General features: G+C 36.3%; 1 protein-coding gene across 2 annotated transcripts in view; it reads left to right on the forward strand.

The window, feature by feature from the left end:
- Positions 1-26,867, forward strand: part of ARL5A (ADP ribosylation factor like GTPase 5A) — a 40,054-nt gene extending 13,187 nt beyond the window's left edge. For both annotated transcript variants that reach the window (XM_032755724.2, XM_032755726.2), the window contains exons 2-6: positions 59-119; positions 944-1,091; positions 2,826-2,909; positions 8,848-8,999; positions 18,689-26,867. In XM_032755724.2, coding sequence (XP_032611615.1) covers positions 59-119; positions 944-1,091; positions 2,826-2,909; positions 8,848-8,999; positions 18,689-18,737 — 494 coding nt within the window. In that variant the 3' untranslated portion in view covers positions 18,738-26,867. The remainder of the gene's footprint in view (positions 1-58; positions 120-943; positions 1,092-2,825; positions 2,910-8,847; positions 9,000-18,688) is intronic.
- Positions 26,868-27,062: the final 195 nt, after the last annotated feature.

A 27,062-nucleotide genomic window follows, 5' to 3' on the forward strand; every position in this document is an offset into this window, starting at 1 on the left:
AATTAATCTGTTTTTTCCTTTTCTGAAAAAAAAATCACTTGTGTTTTCTCTATTTCAGAGCACAAAGTTATCATTGTTGGGCTGGATAATGCAGGGAAAACTACCATTCTTTACCAATTGTAAGTATTAACTATCTTAAAAATTATTTTATTTCTAGTTACTTTTTTGGCCTGGGTGATAGTCAATCAATGAATGCAGTAAGAAATTACATGAAACCTAAGTTACCCTGTAAGAAAGCAGGCTGACTGTAAACCTGGAGCCAGATCTCAGCAATAGTTAGTAGAAAGCAAGAAATTTATATGATGTTGAGCATATAGTTGGCATTGAGTTGTCCACTTGTTTTGTGCTAAAGCTCTTTTGTTTGTAGAAAGTAGAAAAATATGGCCGGATGTGGTGGCTCCTGCCTTTATCCCAACGCTTTGGGTGGCAGAGGTGGGAGGATCGCTTAAAGCCAGGACTTGGAGAAACTGCTTGGGCCACATAGTGAGATGCCGTCTCTTTATAAGATGTATGTGAATATATATATATATTTTAAAATTAGCTGGACGTAGTGGTGCACACCTGTAGTTCCAGCCACTCAGGAGACTGAGGTGGGTAGATTGCTTCATCCTATTCAGGAGGTCAAGGCTGCAGTGAACCTCATGCCACTGATTATGTATGATCACACCACTGCACTCCAGCCTGGGTAACATTTAAAAAAAGAAAGTAGAAAACTATAAAGTAGAAACTATAAAGTTTCCTGGAATGATCTAGTATATGCCAGATAGCCTACGACCTAGTTCCAGCCCTGTTTAAACCCTCACTCATGTTGTAAACTAGTGGGAAAAAGATATTTAGGTATAAATTATAAAAGGAGGTCATGCTGATTTGTCCTTGATTAAAAAATTGTTCAAGCAAGTTAGCTTCCTTGCTAATTGTAATGTATATAAACTTTTTTCCCCAGTTCTATGAATGAAGTTGTACATACATCTCCTACAATAGGAAGTAATGTGGAAGAGATAGTGATTAATAATACACGTTTCCTAATGTGGGATATTGGTGGCCAAGAATCTCTTCGTTCTTCCTGGAACACTTACTATACTAACACAGAGGTAATGTTTCTTACAATATTTAAAATTCCTTGAACAGAATGCTGGGAAAACATCTAGATTTGAGTCCTTATAGTTAATCTTTTTGAAATATCACAGTATGTTAATACATAGAGCGTTTAAGCAGAGTAAAATCTTTGATTTTCTATTCCAAGGTCATTGTTCAATATGTCCACTATCATTGAACCTCTATAGGGAGAATTGGTGGTTAATTATCTTCTGATAGTGTATTGATCCCAGAACTTGTCTTTAATAGTTTTTTTTTTTTTTAATGACTTCCATCTCATAGTTTGTAATTTCATTTCTCTCTATTTATGTTTGACTGAGTTTAGCTCACCAAATGAGAGGGTTTTGGTGGTTTGAATCCAAGCCAGTTTTACTATTTTCTTTTACAAAACACAATTGCACATTAAATAATTGTTTTTCTTTTGATTATAAGGTATTTTAGACATAATCATATCTTTTTATTTACACATTATTTCCCAAAGGAAATTTCAGACCTTTGACATTTGAGTGCTTCATTGCATAGACCTGTGAATTAAAAGACTGACCATTGTTTTTTGTAGTGTTCATTATTATAAGTTAATAAAGCATGGTTTATATGTATATAAAGCTGACTTTTAAGTCATTAAGAAACCATTAAGTGTATCTAACAACTTGATTTCCCAACACTGCATTAGGCATTTAATCATTTTTTAATAAGGGAAGTTATGTGTGATTATAAAGGTATATATGCTACGGTATACATAATGCTATAGGTTTCAAATTCATGCCAACACCCTGAAAATTAACAGTTTTATTAAAATACCTTGGAATAAAATGGGCCTTGCAGAGTGATAAAGCCACCTATCAGTAAGCCGTCAAGTGAGAGGAGAGGTAAAGTAGCAATTCTCTCATACATCTGCCTTTTGGTTGATGAAGTCTGAATAATTGAAAAGATCCAGAAAATCCTAATAGTTTATTTAAAAATTAAGATCTAGGTCCAAAAAAATAAATAGTACATGTTACTAATAGGCAGTCAGAACCAACTTGGGCATCATAAATGCTATCATAAAGTGAGTAAGTTAAATCCCCATCTGTTCCTGCTGATCTCTTGCTTTTGGGTGCTCACGGAGTTGAGGGAAGAGGTGCAGTGGAGCTCAGTCCTGCACAGCAATCACAAGTCTTTCATCGCACCTTCTGATACCAGTCTCATCATCAGTTTATGAAGGGGTTGTGCTTGCAGGTAGGAGGTGATACTTATGTAAGGAAGAGAGCTTGTTTTTGATAGAGATTTATTCTTTCAGTTGGTTGATTTTTTTTTTAATTGATTTCTTTAAACTTGTCACATTACTCCCATACCCATGCCCTTTTAGGTGTTCAGATTGATATTAATAAATAATATCTACCTGGAAGTAATAAATTCAGGATCATATTGCATGTTTTTCTTGTTTTGTAGTGCAAATAGATGGATATAGGTCCATTAGCATTCAAGATACTAGTTTAGAAAACAGACATGCGTTATATATATTAGTTAGAATGTTAGTATCATATTCTCTTTTCTCTTAAAAATTAGTAAATATATTAAAATCGATCAGACCTTTTGGCTTCACAATGTATAGGTAGCTCTGATTTTCCAACAATACCATAAGATTCCAATTTCTTGATATTAATAGGATGTATATCAAATAAACACATTATAAATTTTACAGATACCAAATTGTATAATCACTAATAATTTTTTTGTAATTATTTTAGTTTGTAATAGTTGTTGTGGACAGTACAGACAGAGAGAGGATTTCTGTAACTAGAGAAGAACTCTATAAAATGTTAGCGCATGAGGTAAGTAAGTAGTCTTTTTACATTAGATATGGGGAAGGGTGTGGGAATGGATATTTTGTTTTCTAGTTTCTCATGAGGGTGCTATCAATTTCAAATTTTTAAAAATAATTAGTTATTTGCTGGCCACGCTGCTCAATTACTTTGACATCTCCCAGTTTGGAAGTGTATCCAGAAGCAGCAGAAAGATTATGGAGTAAGTTGCAGAACTTTATTTCACTTATCCTAGATACATTTGGTTTCACAATTTTCCTGGGCAAAAGTAATTTCTGTAAGTGGCTTTCATTTTGCATTTTGCATAGATTAATTATACAGAAGATTATCATTGGAAATGAGATTTTAAAGTACCTGGGTGCTTAGCAATTCTTGATTGTTACTCAGCCGACTAATATTCAAATGTAATTGCTGTTAGGTTTCTCTGATATTGTCCCTTTGACTAAACAAAACTAGATGACTAGCCACATTTTCTTAGTCCTTGAAAAATACCTGCCAGACACAGTGGCTCACTCCTGTAATCACAGCACTTTAGGAGACTGAGGTGGGAGGATCGCTTGAGCCCAAGGTTTCAAGACCAGCTGAGCAACATGGCAAGACCCCGTCTCTACAAAAAATAAACAAAATTAGCCAGGTGTGGTGGCATGCACCTGTAGTCCCAACTACTCGTGAGACTGAGGCGAGTAGATCGCTTGAGCCCAGGAGGTCAAGGCTACAGTGAGCTGTTCTTGCCACTGCACTTCAGCCTAAGTGACAGAGTGAGACCCTGTCTCAAGAAATAAAATAAAAAATAAATAAGTAGAAATAAAAATAGATTTAAAAATTAAATTTTTTTAGATAGAAAAATATTACGGTAACATAAATTTAAAAAACTGAATAATATGGTCAACTTGATAACTATAATATAGTGTTTATATAGTATTTAGTAAAATTGATTATTTTTGGATATCTTATTGCAGATGCTACTTTCTCAACTCATTTATAGATAGGAATAGAAAAGTTAATATTTAGATATATAGAGTTTATTATTTCAGTGGAATTTTTTGCAAAACTTAGGAAAACAGGGATATCTTTGTAGTGAAGTTTTATGTTAATTTTATTATTGATTTGATGATTTGCTTTTGAGATTTGCTCTAAGAATTTTGTGTATTTCAGGCAACCTTTCAGGGCTTTAGGGAACCTAACCTAGTAGAGTAGTTTTGTAAATTAGGTTACTCATTTCCTTACGACCACCAAGATGCACCTTTTCCTATTTTGGACTCTAATTCCGGCAGCTGTGTTTAAACCTCCTGGAGATTTGCAGAAATACATCTTGCCGTTTTGTGTTCATTTGCCAAAGTCATTGCTAGTTGGGATACAAGCAATAAGCCATAAAAGAGGCAGAAGACAAAGTTTTTTTTTTTGTTTTTGTTTTTTTTCTTTTCAAATTCCTATTTTGCAAAAATGCAGCATTTTTCAGTTTATTCCAAAGGGTGGTTTTATGAAGACTTTGGAAAAAGAAAAACTGATACAAATGTTATTTGTCTCTGGGCTATATCTTTTACTTTGTTAACAGGTAGTCTCTCTATCTGATTTTTGCTCTAACTGGCCAATATGCAGCAGGATCAGTATATGAAGAGCCCAGTAGTGGGGTTCAAAGTCTTTGATTTTTACCAGCTGGGGGCATTAACTTACATAGGTCACTTAACGTTATCTGTTATGGGTGACTACACTGGGGCCCAGGAAGGTTATGTGACTTGACTAGCTTTTTAAGAGCCAGGTTTTGAACTTGAGTATTCTCATTCAGACTCTCTATTAGCAGAAGAAAAAAGAAGACATAAGTAGGGCCTAGTTGGAAAGTGAAAGGATACTGAATGAGGAGATGACCAGAGAAGAAAGGAATTACAGATGAAGTTGGGAGTTTGAGCAAGCTACTCAGTAGGGTCAAGAAGAGCCAAACAGACAGAGTTCTGGAGAGAGACAAATGGATCAAAGAGTGAGAATGTGTGAGTGAAAAATAAATGTAGACATGATGTTAGTTGGATGTTTCTTACATACTACATAAATCAACAAAATCTTATTGTCATCACTGATAATGATTCTTTACATTATTACAAAATACAAAACTGTAAAAATTTTAAAATAATTTTCAAAGTTTTATCATAAATGAAGTGTACAACTTTAGAACTCATTAATTTTAAAATAGTTCCAAACACCAAAGTCTGAAATTTTATTCAGAATGACTCAACTTCTAGGAGTTACCTTCACAAATGAAGTTTTTTTGTTGTTGTTTTTTTTTTGATACAGAGTCTCACTCTGTTGCCCAGGCCGGAGTGCAGTGGCACCGTATCGGCTCACTGCAACCTCCATCTTCTGGGTTCAAGCAGTTCTCCTGCCTCAGCCTCCCGAGTAGCTGAGATTACAGGCGCCCACCACCACGCCCAGCTAATTTTTTTATATTTTTAGTAGAGACGGGGTTTCACCACGTTGGCCAGGCTGGTCTCGAAATCCTGACCTCAGGTGATCTGCCCGCCTCGGCCTCCCAAAGTGCTGGGATTACAGGCGTGAGCGCCCAGTCCCCAAACGAAGTTTTTATTTTATTTTATTTTATTTTATTTTATTTTATTTTATTTTATTTTTATTATTATTATACTTTAAGTTTTAGGGTACATGTGCACAAAGTGCAGGTTTGTTACATATGTATCCATGTGCCACGTTGGTGTGCTGTACCCATTAACTCGTCATTTAGCATTAGGTATATCTCCTAATGCTGTCCCTCCCCCCTCCCCCCACCCCACAACAGTCCCCGGAGTGTGATGTTCCCCTTCCAAATGAAATTTTAAGAAACAAATTGACAACTATATATGATATATAGAAGATGCTAAGTAAATGTGTCTTGCAATTGCTGTTATTCATCTCCTTGATAAAACTAAAATATATCTTAGACTAGAAATTTGTAGCAGAAGTGATTTTAAAGTGTTTGAAATGGTTTATGTACAAAAGATCACCATTGTTCACCTTATACTTTGACCTCTTGTTAAGTCAAGTTGATGAACAGCCTTAATTTAATATATCTATTTTCCACTGTTCTAATGTATACATATTTGGTTTTGAGGTTATATAATAAAAAGCAAATGAAGATTTTCTTTTCTTTCTAAATATTTAAAAATTGATAAAATAACTTCTTAAAAGTCAAGAACTCTAAATTACAGTTTGAACCTTTGAGATCTAGAAAAACTGATTTAAGGTATTTGGAGACCTTTTATTAAATGGCTTTGTTTTTTGTATTTTTCAATTTTCAGTTTAGGGGCTTCTACAAATAATTTCATCATTAAGGGTGAATACAAATTACTTATAATAATATAAACCATGTGTCCTAACTTGTGCCAGGTGTTTGTCAGAAGGTTGTTCTTTCAACATGTCAACATTAGCAAACTTGACCTATATAAGACTTCAGCACACACTAGCAGATGTACTGAAACTGAGAAGATAGGAAGATAGGAATTAAATCCCATGAAAAGTCCATCTACTTATTGCCTCAGCCACATAACAACTATTGATAATGGTTTCTTTGTGTTTTTTTGAGACAGAGTCTCACTCTGTTGCCCAGGCTGGAGTGCAGTGGCGCTGTCTTTGCTCACTGCAACCTCCACCTCCTGGGTTCAAGCTATTCTCATCCCTCAGCCTCCCGAGTAGCTGAGAGTACAGGTGTGCACCACTACACCTTGCTGATTTTTATATTTTCAGTTGAAACGGGGTTTCGCCATGTTGGCCAGGCTGGTTTCAAACTCCTGGCTTCAAGAGATCCACCCACCTCGGCCTTCCAAAGTGCTGGGATACAAGTGTGAGCCACTGCGCCTGGCTGATTAATGGTTTCATTTTCTGTTTAGGAGAAAAGAAAAAATATTTACTGTATATCCTTGATAATGACTATATGTATACAAGTTATACTTTATCTCTTCAAGTTTTTTGCCTTTGATATAGGCAGGTGAACTGAAATATAGGTGAAACTAGTTGAACATGAAATCGTAAAATTGCAAACATCGTAGCAGTATTCCTTTCTGACCATACTTACTCAGATAACTATATAAACTGTGGTAGCATTAATAGCTGCCATTCTGCAGAGGGCACTGTAATTAAAGTCAGTCTTGATTGTTACATAAAATATTTTACATAACTCCTTTAACCAAATAAGAAATACAAATATACTACTAATGTTTTTATTTGCATCAGAAAGAATCATCAAAACTATATTCTAACGAGTCATTTTGTGTCTGCTGAAGATTTTATTTGTTCAAACACATACACACATTATTAAAACCAAAATATCTCAGTAAAATCCCTAAGAAGACAAATGGCCATTCAACAGTTGTGAAAACTTGCAAGTGTGGCACCAAAACCTTAATTTTATATCTCTTAATATATAACAGGCAGAATTTTATGAGGGTTTCATTTGCTAATTGAGTACATCCTTCATGGATTCTTGGCCCAGTATCCATGTAGGGAATTTAGGGTATTTATTAACACCCTTAAATTGTACATAAACTTTAAAAAATTTTGTGTATATGCATATGTGTGTTTTGGGGGGAAAGGTCTGTGATTTTGAACAGATTATCAAGAAAGTCCCTGGCTTTAAAACTGGCAGGTAGAGAGGAGTGGGGCAGGAAGAGACTAAGAACCTTTGGCCTGTTTCGTGAGTAAAGCATTATACCAGTTATTTGGAGTGTGCACAATTACATTTGGAAAAGAGTTAATGCAGTGGGTGTCTTGCTCAGATCAGATACTCAATAAAAGATACGAGGAACAAATTCAGAAAGCTTGGCCGGGCGCGGTGGCTCACGCTTGTAATCCCAGCAGTTTGGGAGGCCGAGGCGGGCGGATCACGAGGTCAGGATATCGAGACCATGGTGAAACCCCGTCTCTACTAAAAATACAAAAAATTAGCCGGGCGTGGTGGCGGGCGCCTGTAGTCCCAGCTACTCGGAGAGGCTGAGGCAGGAGAATGGCGTGAACCCAGGAGGCGGAGCTTGCAGTGAGCCGAGATTGCGCCACTGCACTCCAGCCTGGGCGTCAGAGCGAGACTCCGTCTCAAAAAAAAAAAAAAAAAAAAAAAAAAGAAAAAAAAGAAAGCTTAAAGAACTTGCCTCTGAGTCATAGCATTGAAGTGATAGAACTTCTAATTGGGAAAACTTGATAAGTTTAATGCCACTCCAAGATGGCCCTATTACATATTCAAATCTAAGAAATCTTTATATACAGTGACAGAAATTAGGGTGAATAGGATTGGTTTAGGATAGAACTTCAACTGAGAATTAAGCCCTAAGCTTTTAAGGCATACATTGTAATGAATTCATTTATTTCCTATGCAGCTAGAAGGTACTAGCTGTGTACATTATTGGGAGATTTGCAATGTAGTCACTCATCGTTTTCTGTGGAGCTTAATTCTCTTGTGGAATCCTGATTGGGAAAGGCTGGTTTAGGAGGTTGGAGGGAAGGAAATACATGCAAGAGAAATAATTTGAACGACATGGAGATGGCAGTGCCCAAAACTGTTTAGAGAGCAGTAGGATAGGTTGCTAATTACAGCAGAGTGCTTATATAGGAGTGATGTGAGGTAAAGCAGAAAAGTATAGGCAAGATAAAATTTTGGAGAGCTCTCAAGTATTAGGCTAAAAGGTAGTTCTTAGCCATTTAAGCCTAATTTTGGATTTAGGGGGTGGGTGGTATATATACTGGAAAACATGACTGTTAAATACAGCACTTAGGACCATAAAAAATTGTAGTCTGAGACTATAAGAAATATGTAAACACATATAAGTATACAAAATGTGTTATCAACCTATGCACTGAGATGCTTTTATGTTACATAGTTGAGAAATTCTTGTTTACTAAGATTGTGAAAAAGATTGTTAAGTTGAAAAATATGTGGAAAATGTATTGGCCTTTACAGTTTTATTTGCTTTAATAGGACTTAAGAAAAGCTGGATTGCTGATTTTTGCTAATAAACAAGATGTTAAAGAATGCATGACTGTAGCAGAAATCTCCCAGTTTTTGAAGCTAACTTCTATTAAAGATCACCAGTGGCATATCCAGGCATGCTGTGCTCTAACTGGCGAGGGGTAAGACGTCTTCCTCTTAGATGTTATCGAACATGTATTTTGCTTAGAAACATGTATATCTTCTTTAAGCTCCTAAATATTTAAGGCTATTGTGTATAAAACATTGTAAGGGACAGACGTAAGCTGTAGTTCATGTCTATAATCAGAGACTTTTTAGGGTGGTTCTGTAAATAGTAAAACAACATAAACATAATACACATAAACCTACTGAACATGTAAGCATGTAGCTGTTATAATTGCTATAGGAGCTCAGAGAAACGGGAGTATCAGTGAGAGCTGGCGAAGTTAGGAAATATATTTTACGATGATAGTGGAACTGAAGACCTGACACTTGCTGAGCATGTCCTGTGTCTGGAGTGTTTTCCATGTAGTGCTTCATTTAATCCCCATAACAGTCCTACAGAGTAATTGTTTTTAAGTGATATTTTATGCATAAAGAAGCTCAAATCAAAGAGAATTCATGTCTGAGACTACTTTGGGGTTATTTACTGTTGGAACTGATGCGCTTAAACAAAAGAAGGTTTGGGGGAATTGGAGACAGTGTAGCAATGATGGTCCTTGGTTCTGGAATGATAGGTGTTGGAAGAGAAGTGTGTGCCTATAGTAGAAATTTGCCCTGTCTAGTGCCCAGAGATGAAAGTATTTCAAGAAGGAAGTGGTGTGGTCAGCACTGTCAAATCTAAGGTCAAGGACCAGGAAGATGGAGAGGATGCTGTTGAATTAACAGCAAATGAGTACATTCAACCAGTTTGTCAGAACAAATTCTGTGCATTGGGAAAGTGGGCATGAGGTAAGTGTAGTTTAAAGAGGAGGTAGATTTTAGGAAGCAAAAATGGCAAGAAGAGGAAGGAGAGATAAAATAGAGGAGGATAAAAAGCCAAAAGGAGGACCAAACTAAAGTACAATTTTTGTTGTTGTTTTTCCAAAATATGGTGGATCTGTATATATAGTCATGCACCCTATAATGATGTTTTGGTCAGTGATAGACCACATATGTGACAGTGGTCCCATAAAATTAAAATACTATATGTTTACAATAATCTGTTCTATTTTTAGATATGTTTCAGTACAAAAGTTCTTTCTATTGGGTTATGGTTACCTACAGAATTTAGTACAGTAACATGCTGTATAGGTGTGTAGCCTGGGAGCAACAGGCTTCATAGCACAGAGCCTAGGTGCATACTAGGCTATAGCATCTAGGTTTGTGTAAGTACACTCTATGATGTTCACACAATGATGAAATCACCTGACACATTTCTCAGAATGTATCCCTGTCATTAAGTGATGCATGATTGCATTTAAAAGCAGAGGAAAAAAGAAATAAGCGATGAATTCTAAATAGAGGTCTTAAGTTTAGGGTTGAGGTTCTTGAGGTGTTAGGAAAGGACAAAAGCATGGGGTATAGATGAATTAGCTGAAGTGGGAGAAATTGTTTTCCTTTCAAGACCACGATGAAGGGTGAACCAAATATAATGAATTATTGAAGCCAAATCTTAATAGAAGGCACTATTACTGACATGTGGAAGAGCATAATTAGAACCTTAAACCCTGTCTCTACTAAAACTACAAAAAAAAAATTAGCTGGGCGTAGTGGCGGGCGCCTGTAGTCCCAGCTACTCGGGAGGCTGAGGCAGGAGAATGGTGTGAACCCAGGAGGCGGAGCTTGCAGTGAGCCGAGATCGTGCCACTGCACTCTAGCCTGGGTGGCAGAGCGAGACTCCGTCTCAAAAAAAAAAAAAAAAAGGTTTTTTAATTTAAAAAAAAACTGTTCATAAAAAAATTACAGATAATACCAATTATCCATGTATTCATTTAAGTAAAAATATGTTAAGTATTTCTTTGTCAAATAGTCTAATATATATATATCTTTGTCAAACAACAGCATGGATTTATAATATTTGGCAATAAAGACAAGTCATCTAGGATTGACATAAGATTTAATTTATATACTTTGATAATTGTATGGAAAATGTATCATTAGTATAGAGATTAACTCAATTTCATTTTAAAAAGAGATAAAGCAATTTTGTTTTAAAAATAGGAAAGTAATAGATGAGTTTGGTTTTGAGAGAAATGTTCTGTTTTTCTTTTATAGTTCAGCTACCTTGATCTAAATTATTGGTTTTAGTATTGATTAGCATATTGATTCAGTGGATTGGAGATCACAAACTTTGGTGGGTGGTTTCATTTGACTCCTACTTTTCCCATTTGCTAAAATCTCCAACCCTGGGTTTCCTCAGTAACATTGGAAGGATTCTGATCTCAGTGTTGTAAAGATTAATTAAGAGAATGGATGTTAAGTCAGTTTCTAGTTTGCTATTAGGTAACTACTGTTCATTTATCAGTTTGGAGTTAAACAATCTCTTCGTCTATTATTTTTGTGTACTATTTCCTATCAGTAGTTTAAAAGTAACGAATCTAGTCACAGGAGAAAAGTATGGGACAACCACCCCAAAACAACCATTTGTTTATCTCATTGCCATCTTTTTTCTATTTGTGTCTTCTTTACGTTATTAGACTCATACGTAACAAAAATCTGAATTGAAAAAAATTTAATATTGTAACATAGTTTTTTATGTCTGCAAAAGCTTGTCAGATAATAGTTAATCCTTATAACCGTTCTTCATTTTATTGTAACTTAATGTGTACAACCATTTCTCTCTTGCTCAACTTTTAGTTTCTTTTTTTTTTTTTTTTTTATTATACTTTAGGTTTTAGGGTACATGTGCACAATGTGCAGGTTTGTTACATATGTATCCATGTGCCATGTTGATTTCCTGCACCCATTAGCTCGTCATTTAGCATTAGGTATATCTCCTAATGCTGTCCCCGCCCCCCCCACCCCCCACCCCACAACAGTACCCGGAATGTGATGTTCCCCTTCCTGTGTCCATGAGTTCTCATTGTTCAATTCCCACCTATGAGTGAGAACATGCGGTGTTTGGTTTTTTGTCCTTGCGATAGTTTACTGAGAATGATGTTTTCCAGTTTCATCCATGTCCCTACAAAGGACACGAACTCATCATTTTTTATGGCTGCATAGTATTCCATGGTGTATATGTGCCACATTTTCTTAATCCAGTCTATCGTTGTTGGACATTTGGGTTGGTTCCAAGTCTTTGCTATTGTGAATAGTGCCGCAATAAACATACGTGTGCATGTGTCTTTATAGCAGCATGATTTATACTCCTTTGGGTATATACCCAGTAATGGGATGGCTGGGTCAAATGGTATTTCTAGTTCTAGATCCCTGAGGAATCGCCACACTGACTTCCACAATGGTTGAACTAGTTTACAGTCCCACCAACAGTGTAAAAGTGTTCCTATTTCTCCACATCCTCTCCAGCACCTGTTGTTTCCTGATTTTTTTAATGATGGCCATTCTAACTGGTGTGAGATGGTATCTCACTGTGGTTTTGATTTGCATTTCTCTGATGGCCAGTGATGATGAGCATTTCTTCATGTGTTTTTTGGCTGCATAAATGTCTTCTTTTGAGAAGTGTCTGTTCATGTCCTTTGCCCACTTTTTGATGGGGTTGTTTGTTTTTTTCTTGTAAATTTGTTTGAGTTCATTGTAGATTCTGGATATTAGCCCTTTGTCAGATGAGTAGGTTGCAAAAATTTTCTCCCATTCTGTAGGTTGCCTGTTCACTCTGATGGTAGTTTCTTTTGCTGTGCAGAAGCTCTTTAGTTTAATGAGATCCCATTTGTCAATTTTTGCTTTTGTTGCCATTGCTTTTGGTGTTTTAGACATGAAGTCCTTGCCCACGCCTATGTCCTGAATGGTATTGCCTAGGTTTTCTTGTAGGATTTTAATGGTTTTAGGTCTAACATTTAAGTCTTTAATCCATCTTGAATTAATTTTTGTATAAGGTGTAAGGAAGGGATCCAGTTGCAGCTTTCTACATATGGCTAGCCAGTTTTCCCAGCACCATTTATTAAATAGGGAATCCTTTCCCCATTTCTTGTTTTTGTCAGGTTTGTCAAAGATCAAATAGTTGTAGATATGCGGCATCATTTCTGAGGGCTCTGTTCTGTTCCATTGATCTATATCTCTGTTGTGGTACCAGTACCATGCTGTTTTGGTTACTGTAGCCTTGTAGTATAGTTTGAAGTCAGGTAGCGTGATGCCTCCAGCTTTGTTCTTTTGGCTTAGGATTGACTGGGCAATGCGGGCTCTTTTTTGGTTCCATATGAACTTTAAAGTAGTTTTTTCCAATTCTGTGAAGAAAGTCATTGGTAGCTTGATGGGGATGGCATTGAATCTATAAATTACTTTGGGCAGTATGGCCATTTTCACGATATTGATTCTTCCAACCCATGAGCATGGAATGTTCTTCCATTTGTTTGTATCCTCTTTGATTTCATTGAGCAGTGGTTTGTAGTTCTCCTTGAAGAGGTCCTTCACATCCCTTGTAAGTTGGATTCCTAGGTATTTTATTCTCTTTGAAGCAATTGTGAATGGGAGTTCACTCATGATTTGGCTCTCTGTTTGTCTGTGATTGTTGTACAAGAATGCTTGTGATTTTTGTACATTGATTTTGTATCCTGAGACTTTGCTGAAGTTGCTAATCAGCTTAAGGAGATTTTGGGCTGAGACAATGGGATTTTCTAGATATACAATCATGTCATCTGCAAACAGGGACAGTTTGACTTCCTCTTTTCCTAATTGAATACCCTTTATTTCCTTCTCCTGCCTGATTGCTCTGGCCAGAACTTCCAGCACTATGTTGAATAGGAGCGGTGAGAGAGGGCATCCCTGTCTTGTGCCAGTTTTCAGAGGGAATGCTTCCAGTTTTTGCCCATTCAGTATGATATTGGCTGTGGGTTTGTCGTATATAGCTCTTATTATTTTGAGATACCTCCCATCAATACCTAATTTATTGAGAGTTTTTAGCATGAAGGGTTGTTGAATTTTGTCAAAAGCCTTTTCTGCATCTATTGAGATAATCATGTGGTTTTTGTCTTTGGTTCTGTTTATATGCTGGATTACATTTATTGATTTGCGTATGTTGAACCAGCCTTGCATCCCAGGGATGAAGCCCACTTGATCATGGTGTATAAGCTTTTTGATGTGCTGCTGGATTCGGTTTGCCAGTATTTTATTGAGGATTTTTGCATCAATGTTCATCAAGGATATTGGTCTAAAATTCTCTTTTTTGGTTGTGTCTCTGCCTGGCTTTGGTATCAGGATGATGCTGGCTTCATAAAAGGTGTTAGGGAGGATTCCCTCTTTTTCTATCGATTGGAATAGTTTCAGAAGGAATGGTACCAGTTCCTCCTTGTACCTCTGGTAGAATTCAGCTGTGAATCCATCAGGTCCTGGACTCTTTTTGGTTGGTAAGCTATTGATTATTGCCACAATTTCAGAACCTGTTATTGGTCTATTCAGAGATTCGACTTCTTCCTGATTTAGTCTTGGGAGGGTGTATTTGTCGAGGAATTTATCCATTTCTTCTAGATTTTCTAGTTTATTTGCATAGAGGTGTTTGTAGTATTCTCTGATGGTAGATTGTATTTCTGTGGGATCGGTGGTGATATCCCCTTTTTCGTTTTTTATTGCATCTATTTGATTCTTCTCTCTTTTCTTCTTTATTAGTCTTGCTAGCAGTCTATCAGTTTTGTTGATCTTCTCAAAAAACCAGCTCCTGGATTCATTAATTTTTTGAAGGGTTTTTTGTGTCTCTATTTCCTTCAGTTCTGCTCTGATTTTAGTTATTTCTAGCCTTCTGCTAGCTTTTGAATGTGTTTGCTCTTGCTTTTCTAGTTCTTTTAATTGTGATGTTAGGGTGTCAATTTTGGATCTTTCCTGTTTTCTCTTGTGGGCATTTAGTGCTATAAATTTCCCTCTACACACTGCTTTGAATGTGTCCCAGAGATTCTGGGAGGTTGTGTCTTTGTTCTCGTTGGTTTCAAAGAACATCTTTATTTCTGCCTTCATTTCATTATGTACCCAATAGTCATTCAGGAGCAGGTTGTTCAGTTTCCATGTAGTTGAGCGGTTTTGAGTGAGTTTCTTAATCCTGAGTTCTAGTTTGATTGCACTGTGGTCTGAGAGACAGTTTGTTATAATTTCTGTTCTTTTACATTTGCTGAGGAGAGCTTTACTTCCAACTATGTGGTCAATTTTGGAATAGGTGTGGTGTGGTGCTGAAAAAAATGTATATTCTGTTGATTTGGGGTGAAAAGTTCTGTAGATGTCTATTAGGTCCACTTTGTTTAGAGCTGAGTTCAATTCCTGGATATCCTTGTTAACTTTCTGTCTAGATGATCTGTCTAATGTTGACAGTGGGGTGTTAAAATCTCCCATTATTATTGTGTGGGAGTTTAAGTCCCTATGTAGGTCACTCGGGACTTGCTTTATGAATCTGGGTGCTCCTGTGTTGGGTGCATATATATTTAGGATAGTTAGCTCTTCTTGTTGAATTGATCCCTTTACCATTATGTAATGGCCTTCTTTGTCTCTTTTGATCTTTGTTGGTTTAAAGTCTATTTTGTCAGAGACTAGGATTGCAACCCCTGCCTTTTTTTGTTTTCCATTTGCTTGATAGATCTTCCTCCATCCCTTTATTTTGAGTCTCTGTGTGTCTCTGCACGTGAGATGGGTTTCCTGAATACAGCACACTGATGGGTCCTGACTCCTTATCCAGTTTGCCAGTCTGTGTCTTTTAATTGGAGCATTTAGCCCATTTACATTTAACATTAATATTGTTATGTGTGAATCTGATCCTGTCATTATGATGTTAGTTGGTTATTTTGCTCATTAGTTGATGCAGTTTCTTCCTAGCCTCGATGGTCTTTACAATTTGGCATGTTTTTGCAGTGGCTGGTACCAGTTGTTCCTTTCCATGTTTAGTGCTTCCTTCAGGAGCTCTTTTAGGGTAGGCCTGGTGGTGACAAAATCACTCAGCGTTTGCTTGTCTGTAAAGTATCTTATTTCTCCTTCACTTATGAAGCTTAGTTTGGCTGGATAGGAAATTCTGGGTTGAAAATTCTTTTCTTTAAGAATGTTGAATATCAGCCCCCACTCTCTTCTGGCTTGTAGAGTTTCTGCCGAGAGATCAGCTGTTAGCCTGATGGGCTTCCCTTTGTGGGTAACCCGACCTTTCTCTCTGGCTGCCCTTAACATTTTTTCCTTCATTTCAACTTTGGTGAATCTGACAATTATGTGTCTTGGAGTTGCTCTTCTCGAGGAGTATCTTTGTGGCGTTCTCTGTATTTCCTGAATCTGAATGTTGGCCTGCCTTGCTAGATTGGGGAAGTTCTCCTGGATAATATCTTGCAGAGTGTTTTCCAACTTGGTTCCATTCTCCCCGTCATTTTCAGGTACACCAATCAGACGTAGGTTTGGTCATTTCACGTAGTCCCAAATTTCTTGGAGGCTTTGTTCATTTCTTTTTATTCTTTTTTCTCTAGACTTCCCTTCTCGCTTCATTTCATTCATTTCATCTTCCATCAGTGATACCCTTTCTTCCAGTTGATCGCATCTGCTACTGAGGCTTCTGCAATCTTCACGTAGTTCTCGAAACTTGGCTTTCATCTCCTCCATCTCCTTTAAGCCCTTCTCTCCATTGGTTATTCTAGTTATCCATTCTTCTAATTTTTTTTCAAAGTTTTTAACTTCTTTGCTATTGTTTTGAATTTCCTCCCGTAGCTCAGAGTAGTTTGATCGTCTGAAGCCTTCTTCTCTCAACTCGTCAAAGTCATCCTCCATCCAGCTTTGTTCCATTGCTGGTGAGGAACTGCGTTCCTTTGGAGGAGGAGAGGTGCTCTGCTTTTTAGAGTTTCCAGTTTTTCTGCTCTGTTTTTTCCCCATCTTTGTGGTTTTATCTACTTTTGGGCTTTGATGATGGTGATGTACAGATGGGTTTTTGGTGTGGATGTCCTTTCTGTTTGTTAGTTTTCCTTCTACCAGACAGGACCCTCAGCTGCAGGTCTGTTGGAGTTTACTAGAGGTCCACTCCAGACCCTGTTTGGCTGGGTGTCAGCAGTGGTGGCTGCAGAACAGCGGATTTTCGTGAGACCACAAATTCAGCTGTCTGATAGTTCCTCTGAAAGTTTTGTCTCAGAGGAGTACCCGGTTGAATGAGGTGTCAGTCTGTCCCTACTGGGGGGGTGCCTCCCAGTTAGGCTGCTCAGGGGTGAGGGACCCACTTTAGGAGGCAGTCTGTCCGTTCTCAGATCTCCAGCTGCGTGCTGGGAGAACCACTACTCTCTTCAAAGCTGTCAGTCAGACAGGGACATTTAAGTCTGTGGAGGTTCTTGCTGAGTTTTTGTTTGTCTGTGCCCTGCCCCCAGAGGTGGAGCCTACAGAGGCAGGCAGGCCTCCTTGAGCTGTGGTGGGCTCCACCCAGTTTGAGCTTCCTGGCTGCTTTGTTTACCTAAGCAAGCCTGGGCAATGGCGGGCGCCCCTACCCCAGCCTCGCTGCCGCCTTGCAGCTTGATCTCAGACTGCTGTGCTAGCAATCAGCGAGACTCCGTGGGCATCGGACCCTCCGAGCCAGGTGCGGGATACAATCTCCTAGTGTGCCGTTTTCCAGGCCCGTTGGGAAAGCGCAGTATGAGGGTGGGACTGACCCGATTTTCCAGGTGCCCTCTGTTACCCCTTTCTTTGACTAGGAAAGGGAACTCCCTGACCCCTTGGGCTTCCCAAGTGAGGCAGTGCCTCGCCCTGCTTCGGCTCGCGCACAGTGCCTCAACTTTTAGTTTCTTTTACCACAGTGAACATCTTTTTCTATATTTTGTGTTATGTTCAATTACCAGTTGTTCAGTGATAACTGATGTTACTGATAAGAAATTTTATTGCCTTCAAGTTTTATATACTTACATTTTATAATATGTATGTAACATATTGTGTGTATACTTTGTTTTAATAACTACAATATATATTTTGTTGAATATCCTGCCATTTTTCATTTATATCATGAGCATTTTATCCTATTATAAAATGGTTTTATTTCCTCCATTTCCTGATGATGAGAATTGTGAAATCATTTTTTAAAGGAAAATTTTAAATATTTCATCATACAAATGTCTTGTAATTTATTTTTTCTGTATTTCCAGGCAAAAATTATTTTCCTATTAAAAGTACTTTAATGAACAGTTTTGTATGTAAGTCTATGTTTATGTCTGATTTTCTTTTTTAGGATACATTTCTAGAAGTAGAAAAAAGGATGCAGAGTATTGATATTTTAAATATTTTTGATACATATTGCCCGATATATTTTTGACATATGTTGCTTTCTGTGGGCACTCATTGTATAATTATAAAGCTTTTTTAAAGTGTCAGCGTTCTGGGTGCTAGAGATACAACCGAACCAAAAGAGCACAGATGTATTAGCTGGGCTTGGTAGCACACGCCTGTAGTCCCTGCTACTGGGGAGGCTGAGGTGGGGAGATTGCTTGAGCCCAGGAGGTCACGGCTGCCATTGATTGTGCCATTGCACTCCAGCCTGGGTGACAAAAGAGTGAGATCCTATCTAAAAAAGAGGAAAGACAAAAAAAGCACAGATGTATTGTGTATGAGAATATGGCTTCACTGCAGCAGCCCAAGCACTGAATGTTATTGATTTTTAAATCTTTGTTATTTAGCTAAATGAAAAATACTGCCTTTTAGTTTGCTGTTCATAGTTTGCTGTTCATAGCTTCTTAGTTCAGAATTTAATCAAATTATTTTGTTTTCTTTATAGATTGTGCCAAGGACTTGAATGGATGATGTCACGACTTAAGATTAGATGATCTCTACTGACCTCTTCTCATAGATTTTGTATAAATGAAGTGCTGGACTTTACCTGAAAGCTGCAAAAATTAATGGTTTAGATATATTTATAATAAACTGATTTAAACTTTTTCTATAAGAAGAAAAATTAAGACCACTTATTTGAAAACAAAGGTGAAGTCTCACCTTCCAGTTTGCTTTCTCATTAGTTTTTTCCAAAGTAAGTTATTAAAGCTGTGATTGACATTTTTCTCATATTATGAATCCTCTCAGGACATTGTGTAGCCTGTGGTAAGTACAAAGGGAGAGGAAGACATTTTGAATTTTAAGAGCTTTATTATCAGTTTAACCCTCCCTAGTTGAATGTTATTTTCTTCTTGTTCCATTAAGTCAAAATACAAATCAACACAGATATTCAGTTTCCAATATTTTAAAATGTAATGTTACTTATGAAAAGTATTTTGCTTAAGGTTGTGTGTGTATTGTGTATATACCTCAAGTTCAAGTTAATGGCATTGATTTATGTTCCAGACAAAAATAACACAAATAATAATATCCTTCGTTATAACCATAATGAGATAAGTATTGGCATTGGTGTTCACTGCCATTTTATACTTTCTGTGTTCTCTGTATTGTACTAACCAACCTCCCAAATCATTGAGCTGCTCATTTAAAAAAAAAGGAAAAGGAAAAAGCATGACATTGTGTAATTATTTTTTGTTGTTGACCAAAATCACACACATGGAAACATGTAGTTCAACAGAGTGGGATAGCTATCAGATTCTTGGCTTAGTATTACTAATGGGCAGGATTGTACAATGAGCAACTATCAGATTATTCCTTTCAGTGGTGCTTGTGGCATCTAAATTTCTGAATAAATTATTCCATTAATCAGTGAATCAAATTATGATTAAAATTATCAAATGAATGCTCAGCATTAATTGAAAACTGTTTTGTGAAACATGTCTACCCAGAAAAGTAACATTCTATAAATACTATTAAACAACTTAGCTATGTTATTTTTAAGTATTAAATTATATGTCAAGCAGTTAAAGTGAATTTCAGAGTAAAAGTAAGGCATGTTTCTGAGCAACATTGATAATTTTTTAATTTGCAAATTTCTTCTTTCTTATTTTAGTACTTGGAATATAGTGTGAGATTTTTTACTTCTAAATTTTGTTGTATCTTGTATTACATAAATGCATTGACAATTATAAAATGCAAGTGTTTTTTGAATGATTTTAAGAATTTGGCTTAAAAATTGATTGATACAATGTATTATTTGTACTAAGAAGTAACTTGACCCAGAGCACCTTTTATGTTTGCTTAGGGTATTTTTTTTCAATGTCTGAAAGTCAAAGGTATTCCTGTCACAACTGTAAACAAACTTATCCTAAATGTGTTAAAACATATTCTTGGGTACTCTATTTATGTATCTTTCATGCCTTGAAAATCTGAAGGTTAATCCAAACTCACATGTTTTAGCATATTTGAGAAAAAAAAACTACCTTCAATATCAGCCTTTTAAATTTCATGAAGATTTTGGTGAGGAATAATAGTATATACTTTAAGTATTGACAAAACTTTGGAAGTTTCTTTCTTTAAAATGGGAAATACTCAATATCTAAATCCAGGTCAGGCATGGGAGATCAGTATTTAACATTGGATGTTTTGTGTTTTATATTTATAATGTTCAAAATGCAAGCATAACATTTAATATTTGTCCACATGGCTTTACAAAAGTAAATCTTAAATTACTAAGCTTTTCCCATATGTTCTCATACTTTCTCAAATCACTATAAAGAATTACTTGTTATCTATTAAAAATCCCCTTTACTCAAATCTGTATTATGTTTTCGCCAGACAAATATTATGTGATGTAGCCCAGAAAATCCACACCTTTTGTCCTTTTTATTTTTTAATTTGAATAATTATGTGCTTAGTCCCTTGGATTACTGCCACATCAGTTTAACACGATATCAGCACATTCCCTTGTCATCATCAAGGTGTTGGCTCAGATTTATTCTTAATTGGATGTTTAAAGCATGTTTAAACCTTGTTACAGTTGGTTTAGTGTAGTGGATTATTGACATGACATCATGAGAAGATGTGTAATTTTATACCACATTTATAAAACATGATTTTGTTTTCTACCCTTCAAGGTAAACATTAAAAATAAGGTGATACTTGTATACTTGTACATAAAACCAAAATTATAGTTGGGAAAAAAAATAAATTTATATATGAAAATGTTAAAATCATTTTAACAGTATTATTTTCAAATAAGATGGAGAAGCTGGTGAAAAGTCGTATTGGCAATTTGTATGTAGTTTAAGTGGAATTAAGCAGAGGGAGAGGCTTTTGGGTTTTTAATATGCCACTTCTGAGTGAAAACGTCTCGTGGAGTCATTGTGTTCAGCTCTGAGAAGAACAAAGATTCATACTTCTGTACATGTGGCTGAATTTAAATATCCTGTTTTTGATACTAAATTTGAAAGTCATGTAACTTCTTTTGATATCTGGGCAAAAGTAACCATATGCTATAAGCATTTGAATATGTTTAATTTTGTCATAATAGCATCTGTAAAAGTACATCTTAAACATTATATAGAGGGTTCTTGTTTGAAATTTTCAGTTCTTTTTATCTTCCTGGCACATCTTGGTCCTCATAATGGGCAAAGGATACAACGAAGGCAGGTGGCTTAGGGGTTATAGTGGGGAAGTGGATAGGGGATTTATTTTCTTATATGACATTTTGCCTTAAGAATATAAAAGTGCTTTAGCACTGATGGCTGGCATTTTTAATATAGGTAGTGAAAGTGACTTTAGAAGCATGGGATGAAATAGAGGGAAGAAGAGTTTTTATTTTCTGGCCTTTAAAAAGTGCCTAGTAGGTCATTTGAGACCCAGAGAAGTGCACAGAGCTTGAGCAAAGGCATGAAGTCCCTGACATTCTTTTCCTTTTTGTCTCAGCATTCAGTATTAAGATGCCTAGAAATAGGACTCTATTTTCCCCTCTTGTATAGGCACTTTACATTTCTTGCTGTCACTACAGCAACCACATATAGTACAGACAACCTCAAAACCTGTTTGTATTAGTGTAAATAGAAAAACTATAGACAACTTTCTAGTTTTCTCTGGAGGCATTTTTGGGAATGTACGTGCGATAGGCTCTGCTTTGTATACAGGAGATAATACCACATCATCGGTTATCTCCAAACTCCAGTCTTCTCTCAACTGCCCAGTTGTATCTTGTCATCAATTCCTTTTTCAAGGCTGGGTAGAGACAAGTTTCTCCTCGTAACTTTGACCTCTCCCACTCCAAATGTAATCTGGACCTCCTTGCTTTCAAGGTCAGCTTCCGCATAGCTCAGGTATCCCTTGCTCTCCTGTATCTTCATTTACTATTAGTGAAGAGATCTCTGTCCTGGAGGTTATTCTAAACTTTCTTTGTAACTATTGTTATAGACAATGGTTTCCAAACCAGTAGTTTCTATGTAGCTTTTCTAGTTCCTTGCTGTCTTCTCACCACTGGCTTGAGGTAGTGATTTGGACTTTGCTCATTAGAGAGCATTATCAGAGATGTGGAGTCCATCAGAAGACCAGCTTGCAGCGTGTATAGCATATAGATGCCAATATTAGAATTCTTTAAATTATATTTAACATTTTCATGCTTCTTAATTTAACTTCACATGTTGGGAAGTAGATTCAGAAAGATAGGAGAAATACCCAGACTCTGCCACTTCCGTGAGCTACTAGTTAGGCATGGGCAGGATTAAGTTTTATGTGTATTATATTCCCACTACCAAGAATGGTTATGTTTCACAGAATACCAGTTCAGTTTGAGTTGGAAAAAGATGCCAAACCAAATTTATATGTAGTCTATAACCTAAGGGCATTCTTGAAACTGTTGCCCACATCCCATTTTTTTCTTCATGTTTACTTACAAAACAGAGATAAACATTAGATGTCTAAAGGAGTTAGTAATGAAAAGCCTATCCTTAAAAAATAAACCTGTTGAAATGGGCTTTAAAGACACCAAAATAATCACTTGTCATGCATTGACTGTAAATGCAGATAGAGAAATATGTCTTTAAAGCTCCACTTACACAAAAATAAAACTCGTATATCATACTCCCTCAAAGAATGTATGATAGATTATTTTAAGACCATGATAATAGAGTAAAAAGGAAAGAAAGCCAGAAATTAGAATTTTGGATGCTAAAAAGTAACTTTCTAGTTAACCCTAAAGTCCCGTCAAATTGTGAAGAAATGTTCCAGGATACGCTTGGATTAGTTATGCAATATTTCTTATCAATGTCTAGCCCTTGCGTATTGTTCTGAAAACTAAAGTTTAAATCTTTATGCTGTTGCCTGCTAGATATCCCATTCTTTGGTAGAAAATTCCCATAGTCTGTACTCAAGAACTGCCTAAAAATGGATTTGTGTTGATTTTAAGCCCATCTAATAAATTATATGTATTTTCTATGGTATCGTATGGCTTGTCTTAACTGATGACACAGCCTAGAGGGTTTCTGTCACAATTTGTGCTTTATTTGAATAAAAAGTCTTTTTTTTTTTTTTTTTTTTTAGACAGAATCTCACTTTGTCGCCCAGGCTGGAGTGCAGTGGCGCGATCTCGGCTCACTGCAACCTCTGCCTCCTGGGTTCAAGCCGTTGTCCTGCCTCAGCCTCCCAATAGCTGGGACTGCAGGCGCCTGCCACTACGCCCAGCTAATTTTTTGTATTTTTAGTAGAGGCGGGGTTTCACCGTGTTAGCCAGGATGGTCTCAATCTCTTGACCTCGTAATCCGCCCGCCTCGGCCTCCTGAAGTGCTGGGATTACAGGTGTGAGCCACCGCGCCTGGCTTGAATAAAAAGTCTTGAAATTGAAGATATTCACCTAACCCTCAACAAACCATGATGTAATGAAGCACGAGTCACACCATTTTGTCTCTTTCCTAATACAAATAGGTCCCTGGCATTAGTTCATGCCGAGACTAGAAAACTGAACCCTACTACTGTTTTTTAAAACAGTTAACAGAAAATTAAACTGTGTTTGAAATCATAAGTAAAAGTTTGTTGCTTGCATAAGAGTAGCCTCTTGATTCTCATAGTGGTAATTTTGTGTCATATCATTTAGATGTTGAGTCATTTCATTTGTGCAAGTGTGTATGTGCCCAAATTCCTCCTCTTTGTTTAGCTTCTGCTTACAAATCAAACTAATAGAATCTGAATACATGTATCATACATTCTTCCAGGGTTTTTCTTAACTGACTATGGAGTGTGGCTGTAAGTTCTGGGGCAAAGCTTGATTGTATTTTCAGTGATGTATAGTTACATTGTTTCATGTTAAAATCATCGTGCATGGAAAGTGAAATGTGCATATGATTTTAAATTATTGTAATATGTACTATACCCTTCCCCTAAACTTCTTTCATTGATGATACACAGAATTCGTCTATTTTTGCTTGAAAATAGTCCTTTAGATTGGAGTAGCCTTTTCTTACATCCCTCTATGGTTCCATGAGATGAGGTGATACCTGCAAAGCACTTTTAAAGATGTTTTTTTAGGCTAATGTCCAAGATACAGCATTGAGGAGGCAGCTATGTCTAATGAGGGCTCTCTTGGTTGCTAGAGATGAGAGAAATGTATACTAATCATTTTAATTTGAACTTAAAATACATTTTACTAATCATATTGATTTTAAATATGACAAATTCTTCTTGTAGATATTAATCTTTCTTGTTTATCATATTGTCCTAGAGAAGCCTAGGTAAAAATGGGTTCCACCTAGTCTGTTTGTATAACACCTTCCCCCCTCCCCTCTCCATCCCTGCCAATTGGACTCTACGCATATTGACAAGCAAATAAGAAAACCTTAGGTTTCTTGTATTTGAATTTCCAAAACAATAAAAGGTTTTGACTCAAGATTTGCATTCAAGAAGAGGCAGAAGTTTTGTCTCATCTTTTTATTTTGTGAGCTTGTGTTTCTGTGTATGCTAAGAAAATTTTACACACAAGGAATGTTTGAAAAAGAATTTTAAAGTGCTTGGGTGGTTTTTATTTGGTCAGTGCTGATGTGTTAGGTGTTTAGGGAAATAATGCTTCAGGACCTTTTTGACAACACAGCTTCATGAATGACTGGGGGATATTTATGTTTGTGCTGAGAAAAGGGAGGGAGTGGGCAGGTTGGAGTGGGGACCTTTCCACTGAAAGCAGTGCAGTCAGCTGTTTTGTAGATGTGTTCTTTCATTATACTTGTAACAATGTTCTTGTGTCCATAATTGACTGAAATATCAAGCTCCAGGAGTGCAAGTCGTTTATTAGGTGACCAGAAGTAGAACCTTGTTGATTATGAAATGGAAGAATAATGTCAAGGTAGTTGGGATAAAATGACAAACAAGATTTTACTGGTGAATTTCCATGCTTAATATGTACATTAACCTCTTTAAGTTGCATGTTAATCTGGTATAATGTATTGTCTCTGGTTTATGCTTTGAGTAAAAAGGAAAAAAAAAAGACTTGAGTTACAATTGTTACTCTGTTATGTACTATTACATATACCTTTTCTTTTAGAAAGGGTTAATTATAATTACTATTCACACCTCTGTGTTGTCAGTGTTTTTATTCTGGTTTATTCTCTTAAAAGTGTAGATTCAGTGTCGGAAAGACTGGGATCCACATGGTAATTGAAAAGGTATGACAGCTGCATTGTACAAATGACAGAAAGATTGTCCTGATCTTCTCTAGGAAACTTTTCTGGCACTTGGTCAATTTATAGAGAGCTTTATATCTTGTATTTCTGAATGTTAGAATTGGAAATGAGCCTGACAAATAATGATCAGTTTGCATAGTTGATTTTTTCTAAAATCTGAGAAAATTTCAGTCATTTAAAATGAATATTATTAAAGTGAACATTCATGAGCATAGTTGATAGTAAACAGAAGAAAAAAGGGAAAAAAGCAGTGAGAGAGGAGTCAGCCCCAGTGACATGCTGACTTGAATGTTGTGTTCCCACCTCTGCTAGAATGTAAGCCCCAGGATGGCAATTATATCTCTCTACTGAACACAGTGCCTGGTATGTAACAGGTGTTCAATTTATATGTGTTGACGAATAAATGGACTACTAATGTTTTTGTTGTTTTTTTTCTACCTCTTTTGTTCTCATAGGTAGGTTTTTTTTTTTTTTTTTGACCTATGTGATTGCAGCATACTGCCTCGTTTAGTTCGTATTTAACACTTACCTCAATTCTCATTTAATTCTGCCTAACTTCAAAAGGCTTTTTGGGTGACTGTATGTTTTTCTCATTCATTCTTTCAGTAGAAATAGCACTTATTTCCTTAAAAATGGTCTCAAAGCATCATGCAGTGGCAGATATATACAAATTTTATGTATTTGAAATCTGTGTGGGCCTACATCAAGGAATGTAAGTAACATACCAGAGTTTGTTGTCAGCATCTGCAGATACTGAAATAGTAAATGGTATACCAGCTTTTTTGGAAAAACAGCTGTGTCATCTTATTCATCTTTTATGCTTGTTCTTCCTTCATTTTTACATATCTGGAATATCCCCTTTTTGCTAGTAAATAATTTTTGTCCCATGAAATTGATGAGATTTTCACAACATTAGAATAACCTCTAACAGTCCTTTTGAATGTGTTCCTTATGATTGATTACCACCCTTTTGGGATTCCATGAGTTGGGATGCCTAGGTGACCCATTATTCTCATCATTACATACTTTGCATTCTAGCCAATTATTCTATACCAAAATAGATGTTTACCTAAAAAATCTTTTTGAAACAGTTCCAGTATATTTAGATCCCCAAATTATATTCTACTGTATTTCCTATATTACTACAAATAACATTGCAATGGCCATCTACTTAGTGTGTTTTTTCATATTTAAAATTATTTCTTCTGGCTATAATCTCAGGTGAAACTACTGGATTAAGTGGTAGGATGGGATTTGAGGGTGCCTATTTCAAATTTTCACTAATATGTTAAACAACAAAACCCTTTCCCATTTAATAGAGGGATAAGCATATTGTTATATTTTGCACCTATTTAGTTATTGAGACTGTTTTTCTTTGCTGTTTTAATTCCCTCTGAATTGTTCTTTTGCATTATTCATTTATTATAATCTTGGTGTTCTTGTGAATAAATTAAATTCTTAAAACAGTAAATATAAGTACCATGTGCTAACCAATTTCGCCGCTGGAGCTCTGTTTAAATAGTGAATATATTATCTTTTGTCATGTTTTTGCAGATGTGTGTGCAAAACACATCCTAGTATACTGCTTAAATTTTTATAATTATCTTTTCAGCATATAAAGTGGTG

This window comes from Hylobates moloch, unplaced genomic scaffold (genome assembly GCF_009828535.3).
Source record: "Hylobates moloch isolate HMO894 unplaced genomic scaffold, HMol_V3 SCAFFOLD_1, whole genome shotgun sequence".
NCBI lineage: Eukaryota > Metazoa > Chordata > Mammalia > Primates > Hylobatidae > Hylobates > Hylobates moloch.